We start from the raw sequence: 13,586 nt of genomic DNA, 5'->3' as shown, positions 1-13,586 counted from the left end.
CACTTCACACCCACACATTAAATAAATGTAAAAACCTTAAAAAAAAAAAAAAAAGGTAAGCCAGGCATGGAGGTGCACACCTTTGATCCCAGCACTCGGGGAGGCAGAGGCACGCAGATCTCTGTGAGTTCGAGGCCAGCCTCATTTACGAAGAGAGTCCAGGAACAGTGAAGGTTATACGGAGACACCCTGTCCATCTGTGTTTTTAAAAACTGTACAAGGATGGCGGAGGGTCTGTGGAGCTGCTGTGCCATTTTGGTCTGGGGGTGAGCAGAGTACTTGCCTAGCATGCAGGAAGTCCTGGGATCCTTCCCAGCACCGAATGAACTGGGTGGGAAGGATGAAACAGCTCTAGCATCCGAGCACTTAGGGAGGTGAGGCAGGATGATCACGCGTTCAAGGCCGTTCTCAACTAAAGGCCTTGAATCGGGAGAAAGAAAAAAGAAGCTACGTGCCAGATCCCAAGCCGCATACCCTACAGAGCGGGGCCAGGTCTGGAAATGAGTGAATGAGGGACAGCCAGGCATGGTGGCCCACTCCTGTGATTGCAGAGATAGGGCGGTCCCAGGAGACCCGGGTAGGAGCTCAGCAGGTAAAGGTGCTTGCTGCCTGTGCTGACACCCTGAGTTTGACTCACTGGGATTCGCGTGGTAAGGAAACAATCTCACAAGCTGTCCTCTGATGTGCGCTCCCCCCACCCCCAAATTCAACACCACGAACCTCAAAACAAAACCAGACAAAGGAAGCCAAGCCGTATCAGCCATCATGACGTCGGTGACAGCCTCACTTTAATCAGGGACAAGAGCGAAGGACTGATTGTCAATCCGGACCCGTTGCTCAACGGTGGAGGCGGACAACGTGTAGGCAGCTCTCAGGTCGCGCACCCACCCCGGCGGAGGTGCCGACTGAGTCCAGCGGTCTTGGCCAGTCCTCTTACCCCATCCTGGGCTCTCGGAGAAGGAGACGGGGTACAAGCCAGGCTCAGCCCTCGCTCCTCCTCAGTTATGACAATTTCCCACGAACTGTCGGCGTGGCGTGTCCTCCCCTCCGTTCAGGGAATACGGTATGGCTCGTATAATACAGCAGGAAGGGGTTGTCTCTCTCTGGAGAGCCCCCTTCCTCACCTCCCCAGGGGGGTCAACCAGGGGAAGGCAGGTTCGTTCTCCCGTTTTGTCTCAGTAGAATAATTTATATACCAACCTTACAGTATGTACAAAAAAGAAAGAAAACCCACCCACGAAAGGAAGGAGGCCTGTTCTCATCACCAAGTGGGACAGAAGTTACTCTCTTAGTAAACAAAAAACCCCGTAAGCATCGCGGGTTGGTGGGTCAGACAAATGGACGGCTGGGGGGGGCGGGGACCGGGGCTACACTACCGTACAGAGCCGCAACAGGACAGGCAGGGGATGGTAGACGCTCCCGGCCCACGGCCCTGTTGCAGACTGGTGCGGCAGGGGGGAAATGGGGTCATTCCTGTTTAAAAGTCCCCTCACCCCCATGGCTTGGAGAAGATGGCCTTGCTTTATCTGTATTGCTTAGGGACTACCTGTGGCGGCGGGAGGAGGAGGAGGGGGACAGGCTCGGTCTGGTGGAGGTGGGGGCCAGGGAGGAGAGGGCTGCCCAGGGTCGGAGGATGTGGCACACGCCATTATTGCTTCCTCCTGGGGCAGGGAGGGCCTGGGGGAGCGGAGCGACGACGCTCTGAAAGGGTGGAGGAGTGGATGCTGGGGAGGGAGTGTCCACGCTGGAAGAGGGGACTGTGGGCTGGGCCCGGCCAGGGAGCGGCAGGGAGCCGAGGAGACTTCACCTAGGCCACAGGAATCTTTAAGGCAGAGACAAGAGGAAGAAGCAGCTGGAAGGGGGATGTGTTTGTGCGCATGGAACAGAGCCCCCTTCCTCCAACGGAGATAATTTAAAGTGCCCCCAAAGTGGACCAGGGAGAAGATGGCGTCCGGAGAAGGGAATTGAGACTTTAGACCCCAGGCTGAGGCTGGTGGAGGGGGCCAAACCAAGAGTCCCCGGATCTTAAAGCAACAGCTCCTCTGACCACCCCTTCAGCCACGGGGCCAGGATTGTACAAAAAAAGAGAAGAGATGGAAGACTTCGTGGGAGCGGATGGAGAGCCAGGGAGAAGGGTCCCGCTATGGACCAGCCGCTCCGTGGCGCCCTCCCCAACGGGTTCTCGATTCCCTCTGAAGCCCAGAACAACAGCCCAAAGGCAGGGCCCAGCCTAGGCCTGAGTCTCAGGAGGCAGGAAGATGGCGCCTTGGCCTTGAGGTTGGCATGATGTGGGTTGAGGTGGGGAAGAGGGGGACCAGGAGTGGGGACGGGCAGTGCGTCTACAGTTGCTGTGTTTCATTCTTTTTTTTTTCTTTTTGTTCTTTTTCTAAAAACGTTACAATTAAAATTCAAAAAAATAAAATCCCTTTTTGGGGGGACTTCAGTTCCTGGCTCCCCACACCCCGTATCTCAACAAAAAGGCCCTATGGGCAAGGGCAGGGGGGAAGGGTTAAAAAGAAAAGAGAAAACCCCCCACTTTTCTGTTTTCTTTTTTCTCAGGAGGGCCAGGAGTTGTTGAGGTGGTCTCGGTGAGTGGAGTGCATGGGGAGGAGGGAGGACCCCAGGGTGGGGGGACCAGGGATCAGGTGGGGTCTCCACCCGACCCCCACCTGCCTGGAGCCGAGGTGATGGCAGAATTGTCCCCTGACGTCCCAGAGCAGGCGCAACAAGCCCTCGAGGCAGCCAGCTGGTCCCTGGGGGCCTCCACCTCTGCTGCCGAGGAGGGGAGGCCCGAGAGGCCCCAGGCCTCCTCTGAGGGGGACGGGGTCCTCAAGTCAGGCAGAGTGGGGGTTCCAGGGCTGAAAGGGCCCAAAGCCCCCTCAGCCTCTTCACAAGCTGAGACTGCCCCCTGCTTCCAACTGTCTTCTGCGTTCACCACCGCAGGGCTCTGGTCTTTGACCTTTGAAGGTTCCGTTGCCTGAGCTGCAGGGTCATCTGGAGCCAGGAAGGTTTCCTCAGCTCTAGGCAATCCCGGAAGCTCACATGAATCCTCTTCCTCCTCCTCCTCCAAGGTGAGCTCAAACTGGAATTTGTCAGGTAGGGCCGGGTGGTCAAGCCTTCCCAGCTCCTCCTCGTCCAGGGGCGGGGAAGGGCTCTGCCGGATGGCACTGTGATACCAATCCCGGTTGTCTTCCAGTGTGTCCAGGATATCTTGGGCATCAGGGTGGACGAGATCCGCCCATGTCTCCCACAGCGGGTGAACAATGTAGTCGATGAAGCCCACCTAGGGAAGAGGAACGGGGTCTGAGCAAGTGGCTCAGTGGCACCAGAAGAAGGATCTCTCAACAAAAACAATCTTTGCTGGAGAGATGGCTCGGTGGTTAAGAGCACTCTGCTCTTCCAAAGGACCTGGGTTCAATTCCCAGCACCCACATGGCAGCTAACAACTGTCTGTTAATGCTGATTCCAAACACTCTGACTCCTTCACACTAATGCATATAAAATAAAACCAAATAAAAACAATCTTCTAGTGCCCGCAAATGCAGCTCAGTGGACTGGTGGGCAGAGCTTTTGCCCAGCATGTACACAGGCCTGACTCCATCCCAGAGACCTGTAAATCAGGCATGTTAGGGCATGTCTACAAGTCAAGCACTTGGGAAGCTGAGGTAGGAAGAATGAAGGTTCAAAGTCATTTTTAGGTTTGAGACCAGCCTGGGGTACACGAGATCCTGTCACCAAAAACTAAACAAACAAACAAACAAACAAACAGCCAAACCCACCAACCAAACAAAAATAAAACCGAAATAAAATAAAAACCAAAAATAAAACCCGGCAAACAGTCAGAAGGTGGTGGTGCGCGCCTTTAATGCCAGTACTTAGGAGGCAGGTGGATCTCAGTTCAGGGCCAGCCTGGTCTACAAAGTGAGTTCCAGGACAACCAGAGCTACACAAAGAAACCCTGTCACAGAAAACCAAATACCAAACAAACAAAAAAAACCCAAACTGGGCTAGAGAGATCAGCCAAGCTATTAGGAAAACTAGCTGTTCTGCTAGGGCACAGGTTCAAGCTCCAGCACCCACATGAGGCTCACGTCTGCCTGGAGGGTTCTAGGTCACCTGATACCTCATTCTGGCCTCCATGGGCAGAAGGAACACAAGTGACGTGCAGGCAAGCAAAACACTCAGACACATAAACTGTAGTTACAGAACAGAACAAACTCACCAAACAAACAGTCCTGCAGACACCTGAGGTTGATTTCTGGCCTTGGCATATGTGTAGACATGTCACAAGTGTGTACACTCACACACTTCCTCTCTTTCTCTCTTTCTTCCCTTTTTGGTTTTTTCAAGACAGGGTTTCTCTGTGTAGGCTTGGCTGTCCTGGAATGGCTCTGTAGACCACAGAACTCACAGAGATCTGCCAGCCTCTGCCTCCCAGAGTGCTGGGATTGTAGGCAAGTGCCACTGTACCTGGTTCCTACACTTCCACTTTCTAATCCAGGAAATTTGCTTCTTAAAACTTGCACAAGATGAGAAAAACAAAACATGAGATAAGATGTTAAAAATAGCTGCTGGAGCCAGGTGGTGGTGGCACAGGCCTTTCATTCCAGCATGGAGGCAGAGACGGCAGATCTCTGAGTTTGAAACCAGCCTGGTCTACAGAGTGAGTTCCAGGATAGTCAGGGACACACACACACACACACAATCTGCCTAAAAAAAAAAAAAAAAAAAACTAAAACAGGACAAAAAAACCAACAACTGTGGTGACATATTCCCTTATTCCCAGCAGAGGCAGGCAGGTGTCTGTGAGTTCAAGGCCAGCCTGGTCTTCATAGTAAGTTCCAGGATAGGAAGAGCTATAGAAGTGACACCCTGTCTCAAAAAACAGAACTACAACAACAAAACACCCGGGAAAGGTTGAGTGTGGTGGCTCATGCCTGTAATCCTGGCACTCACTGCCTAGGTAGTCACGGGAGAAGCAGGAGTTCAAGGTTATCCTACCCAGGGAGTTCGAGGCCGGCTCGGAATACAAGGAAACACTGTCTCTAAACAACTAACAATATTGGATGTTGTACATCCATACATGCCTATAATTGTAGCACTCAGGAGGCCAAGGTAGCAGGATTACCACAAGTTCAAGGTCAGCCTAGTCTACTGTGAGCCGTCTCAAAATCCAACCATCCAGCTAGAAGAAACTTGTAAAGTTCCATATGGGGGTGGGGAAGGAGGGCTTAGCAGTTAAGAACACTAGTTCTTGTGGAGAACTGGGGTTCGGCTCCCAGCATCCACATGGGGGCTCACAGCCCTCTGCTACCCGGTTCCAAGGGTGCTGACGCCCTCTTCTGGCCTCTGTAGGAACCAGAGCTCACATCCATGGTGAGCATTATACAGATAGGCAAAAACCCCAATGCGTTATAAAGAGCTCCATACACACTACACATTTTTATTTGAGACAGTCTCACTGTGTAGCCATGGCTGGCCACGTACTCCCAGAGATCTTGCCTGCTGCTGCCTCTTATTTGTTTCTTTTTTTGAGATAGGGTTTCTCTTCATAGTCTTGGCTACCCTGGAACTTGCTCTGTTGACCAGGCTGGCCTCAAACTTAACTCAGGGATCTGCCTCCCTCTGGGTCCCCAATGCTGGGATTAAAGGTGTGTTCCACCATCACCACCCAACTTATATATAATTTTAATTTTATGTGTATGGATGTTTTGCCTGCATGTATGTATACCACGTGGGTGCCTGATGCCTCCCTGGGTGTCCCCGGAGGACAGACAGACAAGGGAGCAGGACTCCTGGAACTAGACTTAGGCCGTTGTGAGGTGCCATGTGGATGCTGGGAATTGAACCTGGGTGCTCTGGAAGAGCAGCCCCGTCCCTGCTTCTGGAGTGTTGGCATTAAAGGTGTTCACCTGCTTTTAATGTCGGCCTTTAATCCCAGTACTAGGAGCTGAGGCAGGTAGATTTCTGAGTTCAAGGCCAACCTGATCTACCCAGTAAGCTCCAGGCTAGTCAAGGATACATGGAGACACCAAGTCTAAAAATTAAAAAATAAAGAACCCCAAAACATTTTTATTAAATTTTAATTAATTGCTGGGTGGTGATGGCACATGCCTTTAGTTCCAGAACCACTCGGGAGGCAGAGGCAAGTGGATCTCTGAGTTCGAGGCCAGCCTAGTCTACAGAGTGAGAGCATTCCAGGACAGCCAGGGCTACACAGAGAAACCCTGTCTCAAATATTTTTTTTAATTTATTTTGGGGGACACACGAGCCTTGGCATGGGTGTGAATGTCAGAGGCCAATCTTGTGGAATCATTTCTCTTTTTGCGTGTCAAGCAGCTTTGTCTGCTAAGCCATCTCCCTGACTCCTAAACAGGATCCTGTTGCCCAAGCTTTCCCCAAATGTTTGGGCTGGAACATACCTCCTGCTTCAGTATGAACCCAGTGTAAACATATTGTGAGGGCTAAAGTTGTGTTTTAATTTTAAATTACAGTGCTTAAGAGATCTATAAAACAAGAACTCCTCTAATTTGTAAGCCACAATTGCCCCAGGACAGGTGACTTTCTGGGATGCTGGGGGCTGCTGTTCATGAACGAAAGCAAGCCATGCGTCTTCACTTCTGTAAGCAAGCATGGCTGCCCGGCTGCCCGGCTGGGCTTGATCTCGTGGGGGTGGGAGGTGCACAGGCTGGAAGTACCTCAGGATGTGTGCCCTGACTGGATGAAGGCAGGAAGGAAGCAGCCTTATGCGTTTTGCCTTATTTATAAGCCTCGACTAATGTAATTTGGTGCCATACTCTGGGAATCCTAGGTATGACCGTGTCCACCGGCCTGGCCAGTATTTAATAAGACTTTCTCCAAATGTGGCTCACACATTGTGATAGTGGTCTTATTCTTGCCCAGCAGGATTAACAATACAACTTAAAACAAACAACACAAACCAACAGCTAACAGGGGAACTGGGGCTGTAGTTCAGTCCGGAGAGCATGTTTGCCTAGTATGCATGAAGCCTTGGGCTTTATTCCCAGCACCACATAACCTGGTGACCACCTGTGATCTCAGTACTGAAGGGGTAGGGCAGGAAGGTCAGAGATTCAAATTTATCCTTGGCTATAGCAAGTTTAAGGCTCAAATGGAAACCCCCCCAACACACAAAGCATTGCTCTTAAAACTGCCTAGCGTTGCGGCACATTGATGGTACGGTCGGTGCAAGAGAGACAGAGATCTGTGCACATGCCTTCAAGGCAAGAGGCCTCAGACTATCACGCTACTGAAGGGTAAACAGCCTCCACCCCCCCAGAGACAAAACAAACGAGCTTGTCATCCTGGGTCAAGCCACCCCTGCAACTCTGGCCTGAGGCCCTGCACCTGTACCTGAGACTTCTCCACAGAGGCGGTGTGCTTGTCACACATGGGGCTAATCTCCATTCCCCGTTCCCGCTCGCGGTCGCCCTGCTGGAAGAACTCCGCCATGATGCGGTCGGTCCACTGTCGGTACAGCTCCAGGGGCTTGGTGGGGTTGCTGAGGTCTGCGCAGTGCACCATGTTCCTGAGGACCTGGGGAGTGCAGGGAGGGGTCTTTAGAGACCAGGCTGGCTTACAGTCTGTGGGGCCCCTGGCTGTCTTCTCTGCGTGTCACTCTTCCTGTGTGTGTGTGTGTGTGTGTGTGTGTGTGTGTGTGTTTTAAGAAGACAAGGTCTCTTATAGCCCGGATTGGCCTTGAACTTCCTATGCAGCTAAGGATGACCTCGAACTTGGGTCCTGTCCCCATCTTCTAAGCACTGGGGTTTCAGGTACACAACATCACATTCAGATTTAGTTAGTGTTTTCATTCTGCTTTTTAAAAAGCAAAATGAGTTCCAGATGGTTTCAGACTTGTGGTCATCCTCCTGTCTCTGCTTTTGGAATGTTGGGATTATAGGCACTCACTAGGGCTAAGGTTTTCTTAACTGCCACCGTGTGTGTGTGTTGGGCAGCTGAAATGGAGTGAAGGAGAAAGTAGAGGTGAGAAGTGTATGCGAGGGAAATGGAGAGAGGTGAGGCAGGATGGGGTATGTGGTGAGAGAAGCTGAAGAGGGTAGGTCAGGGGAGAGGGTTGGGGAGAGATGAGAGGGGTAGAGAAAGAGAGGCAAAAGGGAATGTGACAAGGGGAGGAGAGGAGGGATGTGGGTTGGAAAAAGAAGATGGGAGAGGCAGACAGTAAGAAAGAGGAAGAGCTGGGCACAGTGGTGCACACCTGTGATGCCAGCACCCAGGGAGGCAGAGCAGGCGGATCTCTGTGAGCTCAAGCCCAGCCTGGTCTACAAAGTGAGTCCAGGGCAGCCAAGGCTACACAGAGAAACCCTGTCTCAAAAAGAAAGAAACAAACAAAAACAAAAGCTGAAAACAAAACATAAAACAAACAAGGGAGAGGGCACTAGGGAGCCATTCGGGAGACGGGGTCTGAGGGCAGGGCTGGGATCTGGGGTCTAGGGTACCTGGATACGGTCGGAGTAGTTGTCCAGCAAGAGAACTCCGGAGCTGGTCACTTTCTTTGTCTCCACCATAGTCTTCAGGTCAGCCAGGAGGGTCATGTGCTTGGACATGTCTGTGGCCAGCACCTGAAAGGTATATCAAGTCAGGTGGCAAAAGCTTGCCCACTCTTGCACCGTCACCCACCCTCTCTGTCACCCACCCTGGCCCTGGAATTGTTTTCCCTCTGCAGACCAGGGGCGTTCTTAAGGCCCGCCTCGCCCCCTAGGCCCCGCCCACAGCTCCGGCCCCGCCCACCATGTCGATGACCATCTTGCGCAGGCTCTGTCGCTGGCGCTTGGTGAGGTTCTGGAAAATGTCGCAGTTGTCTTCTTGCAGCAGCTTGAAGCCCACAGCCAGGTGGTGGTTCTCAAGCACAGACTCATCGTTGTACATCAACGCCAGCTCCGAATCTGTGGCGGGACTGAGGTCAGGGGAGGCGACCCTGGCTACCGTGCCCCGCCCGGTGCGGGGCCCAGCCTCCAACCGGCTCTACCCTCAGTCTGACCAGCCCCAGCCCCCGCCACACCGGTCCGGCCGCGTATCACCACAGGCCCCGCCCTCAGGCTGGCTTCGCTCAGCCTTAGCTGTTTCTGTGCCACCGCATCTCCTCTGGCGGGCCTCATTCCTAGCCTAGCTGCCCCAGCCCATCCCCACAAGCCCCGCCCTCATCTGGCTGGCTCCACCCCTAGTTCAGTTGGTTCAATTTCAGGGCCCGAAGCCAAGCAGTTTGGTTACCATCCGTGTGTTAAGCCCCAAAGCTAGCCTTGCTAGCCACTCTCCTAGCCCAGGGGGTCTAGCCTCAACAGCACAACTGGCTCCACCTTCACTCCGACCAAGCCCAGCTCCACTTCCGTGCAGGCAGGTGTTGCTCCCAGCCGGCCAGCCACCTCCAGAACCTGTCTATCTCCGCCCTGAAAAGCCACTCACTGGTGTTGATGAGAAACTGGTTGGAGACGCCGGGGTGGTCCACATCGTGGATGGCAGCAGCAAAGAGGGCAGCAAGAATCTCCAGGTCTGTGAACACGGCCTGATGGGGGGGGGCAAGGAGAAGAGGTGAGGGAGAGGCAGGGGCTGCTACGAAGGGGATAGCACAGACGGAGAGGAGGAAGACGAGGGGACTGCAGAAAGATAGTGTCTGAACCAGTAAAGGGCCTGCTGTGCAAGCACGAGGACCCGAGTGGGCTTCACACCTGGACCACACATAAGAAAGGCAGGCCTGAGAGCAAGGCAGAGGCAGGTGGGTCGCTACGATCCACCAGCCTCAGGCACCAGCCTGGTCCACATAGGGAGTTCCAGGCCAGATAGGACACCTCAGTGAGACCAGCTCAGAACACAAAGGAGATGGCTCAGTGTAAGGCACTTGTCATGTAAGTGTGAGGACATGAGTGTGAATCACAGAACCCAGGTAAAAGGCCATAGTGTGATCTGCAATCCCAACGTCCCTACAGTGCGATGGAGAGGGAGAGAGAGAGAGAGAGAGAGAGAGGAGATGCCCCAGAAGCTTTTCAGTCAGTCAGCCTAGCATATGCAGCAACAAATGAGATCCTGTCTGCAAACAAGGTAGAAGGAGAGAAGGGACACATAGGCGTGTCTTCTGCCCTCCACACACGCCCCATGGCTCACGCAGGCACGCCACGGCCCCGTCACACACACACACACACACACACACACACACACACACACGCCGATGAGACAAAATGGACGCTAGCTAGCTCACTGGGTGAAGGGAGTGGCAGGCACTCACGTCCAGGGCGGGCGTGGCCAGCAGCACGTGTATGGACTGCAGCACGTCGGCGGCGTGCAGGCTGTTGTGGTAGGCCACGTCAGCGTGGTAGTTGTCCTCCAGGGTCAGCACGTAGGTCACCATCGTGTCCACGGGGATGCGGAATTTCTTCAGCAGGTCCCGCTCCTGCCGGCCGACAGGGGGAGGGCGGTGACCCTGCTGGCCCCTGGCGCCCTGCCCCCACCCCCGGGGGCCGGCTGGCGCCCTGTTTTCCCCATCACCTGGAAGATGGTGTACATGATACAGCTGAGCGAGCGGCCTCCGGCGTACTGCGACACGTTGAAGATGTTCAGGCCCCATTTGCTCAAGTTCTCCAGTTCCTGGCAGTGATGGAGGGGAGAGGTCAGGAGCCTTGCGGGGCCCAGGAACGCGAAAGCCACTTCCCCGTTACTGCTCACAAAATGTGTTCAAATGCATCGACTCATTAAAAAAAAGATTTCTTTACGTGTCTGAGTGCTCTCTTTGCAGGTACGCCTGGCATGGCAGAGGAGGGCGTCAGATCACATTGTAGATGGCACTGTGGATCACACTGTGAGCCACCACATAGTTCCTGGGAACTGAACTCAGGACCTCTGGAAGACCAGCCGGTGCTCTTAACTGCTGAGCCATCTCTCCAACACGCCCCCAGCTCCCCAGAACTGGGTTTCTCTGTGTAGCCCTAGCTGTCCTGGAATTCACTTTGTAGACCAGGCTGGCCTCTAACTCACAGAGATATGCCTGCCTTGCATCCTGAGTGCTGGGATCATAGGCACACATCCCAGATTCATGGACTTTAAGAGAGCTAGTGTGTGTGTGTGTGTGTCCATGGAGCCCAGAGACAACTTTGGATGTCTTCCTCAAATCATTATTCTTTTTAAAATTCTTAAAAAAAACATCAAACATTAGGAATGTTTATGTGTATCTCTGTGTATGTCCCTTGTGTGTAAGGTGCCTGAGGAGGCCAGAAGATGTGTTCTATCCCCGGAGCTGGAATTCCCGCCACCCCAATCGTGAAAGCTGGGAACTGAATTGGGGACTTGTGTAGGAGCAGCAAGCACTCTTAATGGCCGAGGCTGCTCATGTGTGTGGGTGAGCTCCTCCTCAGGTTTTCACAGAGGCTCTGGGTGAGCCAGGAGCTCACAGGTTTGGCTCTGCTGGCTGTGCAGGGAGCCCCAGGGACTGTCCTGTCCTCACTGACCCAGCCCCGAGATGAGGGGTGTACACGGGAACCTGGTTTTGAGTGTGGGCAATGGTCACCCCATTGCCACAGTCCCACCCCATCTTTCTTTGAGGCAGGGTCTCCTGTCATCCATGCTGGCCTTGAACTTACTCTGTAGTGGAGGATGACCCTGAACCCTTGATCCTCCTGCTTCTACTTCCCCGGGCCTAGGCTCACAGGCAGGTGCCACCACACTTGGTACATGTGCTGGGAGGGGCCTCTGGGACCTTCAGCGTCGCCAGGTGAGTGCTCTGCCAACCGAGCCACATGCCCAGCCCTCGGCGGCAGTGTCTCAGGCCACCGTCTACCCAGTACCTGAGCCCAGCTGGTGAACGGCTTCTAATGCCCTTTCGCTCACAAGCTGGGAACCAAGCCAGGCTGACCCCCGACCTAGGTCAGACTTTAAGCTAACCTGCTCGTGAGACCTCAGCTGTGCCGGGGGTGGGGAAGCAACACCGGTCTCCTCGAAATACATTACACACCATGTCCTCAGTTAATAACGCCAAAAGGTGAGCGTACCAGGGCTGCTCAGTGTGTGTTCCAATGGACGGCTGTCTAAATCAGGGCCCCTACTGAATCACGCGTGGAGTCATTCAGTGTCCATCCTTTCCTTCCACCCCACAACAGCTCAGAGACTGCGTCCTCGGAATCTGGGTTAGATGAGCCCCAGAACTCTGGCCCTTTGCTGGTGCCTCCCAGACAACACTGCCCCTGCGGAGCACCCCCCCTTCCCAACACCTACTTGTGCTAAGAGGTCCTCTTGATCTGTCTTGACTCCGAATCGTGGGATGCTGGTGTTCAAGCTTCCAGTGTGCACCAGCTTTTTCTTCAACCCTGTGATCTGAGACATTGGCGGGGGCTGCTGGGAGGCTCTCTGTCTGAGTGTGGGTGACAGGATCTCCACCTCATTCTGCTTGTCTGTAGAGAGGGGGGGCAGCGTGAGACACCCTTTCACGGAGGCTCCCCCACGCCCCTCGGTGTCCCCGACGCCCCTGGTGGTGTCCCGAGGTGCCTCACTTGATATGGGGCCACCCTTCTGGGGGGAATGCCCCTCTCTTTTCTGACGCTGGAAACCGGGACACCCGGAAGGCATTTTCTGGGAGGTTGTGGGCTGGAGTGGGAGTCTTAGGGATGGTCCTGGACTATGGAGTACCCTCAGATGGGTGTCCAGTTTGGGCCACAACATGGTATGAGACATGAGGAGGTGGGACGGAGACCCCAGAGTGAGCTGCCGCCCATGCTGGACAGCCAGGAGGCCTTCCTGGCCAGGGAAGACACCCCTGTGAAGGCCCAGAGTGGTGGTAGGAGGGGGAACTGTTGATAGGTGGGAGGGAAGGGGGGCCTCTGGGTCCATGACCCCCCTCCCCTTGGCCTGGGGACCAGACTGGAGACCGTTTCCTTAAGCTTTCGAAGGGTTCTGAGAGCCAGAGAAGGATCATCCCATTATGACCTTGAGGACCTAATTTGCATACACCCCCCAACTGGCCGCATCCTCAGAATTCTGAGACATACCACACCTTCACAGTTGGAGGGAGGCTCAAAACTCTGACTCTCCCAATCTTGAAACATTTTTGACACAAGGTCTCACGTAGCCCAGGCCTGCCTGGTACTTGAAATTCTCCTGCGTCAGCCTTTTGAGTCCTGGGATTTTACAGGTGTGTTTCACCATCCCAACTTTCTTAGAAGTTACCAAGGCATGGTGGCTGGTGCATGCCTTTGATCCCAGTACTTGGGAGGCATAGGCACTCGGATCTCTGAGCTCAAGGCAGCCAGCCTGGTCTACAGAGTGAGTTCCAGGACAGCCAGGGCTACACAGAGAAACCCTGTCTCCAGAAGAAAAAAAAATTATGTGTATGTACATACATGTATGAGTATGCAGGTACTGTGGGAGGCCAGAAGAGAGAGAGCATCAGAGCCCATGAAACTGGAGTGACGGCAGGTAACTGTGAGCTGCTTGGTGTGTGTGCTGTGAACTCAGTCTGAGCCCTCTGCAAGGCAACACTCCTAACCACTGGGCCATCTCTTTAGAGCCCCCTACTTTTTTCTTTTCTTTATAATTTATCTTATATGCATTGGTGTTTTGACTGCATG

At 53.7% G+C, this 13,586-nt stretch overlaps 1 protein-coding gene across 6 annotated transcripts in view; it reads right to left on the bottom strand.

Moving 5' to 3' along the window:
* Positions 1–745: 745 nt before the first annotated feature.
* The window catches only part of Pde4a (phosphodiesterase 4A), a 47,677-nt gene continuing 34,836 nt past the window's right edge, over positions 746–13,586 (bottom strand). For all 6 annotated transcript variants that reach the window (XM_021649195.2, XM_021649193.2, XM_060370175.1 and 3 more), the window contains 8 exons: positions 12,238–12,413; positions 10,519–10,617; positions 10,259–10,423; positions 9,442–9,541; positions 8,770–8,924; positions 8,478–8,600; positions 7,375–7,557; positions 746–3,283 (listed from right to left, as the gene is read on the bottom strand). In XM_021649195.2, the coding sequence (XP_021504870.2) occupies positions 2,642–3,283; positions 7,375–7,557; positions 8,478–8,600; positions 8,770–8,924; positions 9,442–9,541; positions 10,259–10,423; positions 10,519–10,617; positions 12,238–12,413 (1,643 nt within the window). In that variant the 3' untranslated portion in view covers positions 746–2,641. The remainder of the gene's footprint in view (positions 3,284–7,374; positions 7,558–8,477; positions 8,601–8,769; positions 8,925–9,441; positions 9,542–10,258; positions 10,424–10,518; positions 10,618–12,237; positions 12,414–13,586) is intronic.

This window comes from Meriones unguiculatus, chromosome 1, assembly GCF_030254825.1.
Source record: "Meriones unguiculatus strain TT.TT164.6M chromosome 1, Bangor_MerUng_6.1, whole genome shotgun sequence".
NCBI lineage: Eukaryota > Metazoa > Chordata > Mammalia > Rodentia > Muridae > Meriones > Meriones unguiculatus.
The sequence above is the reverse complement of the archived record's forward strand: the minus strand, read 5'-3'. Positions and strand labels throughout refer to the sequence as shown.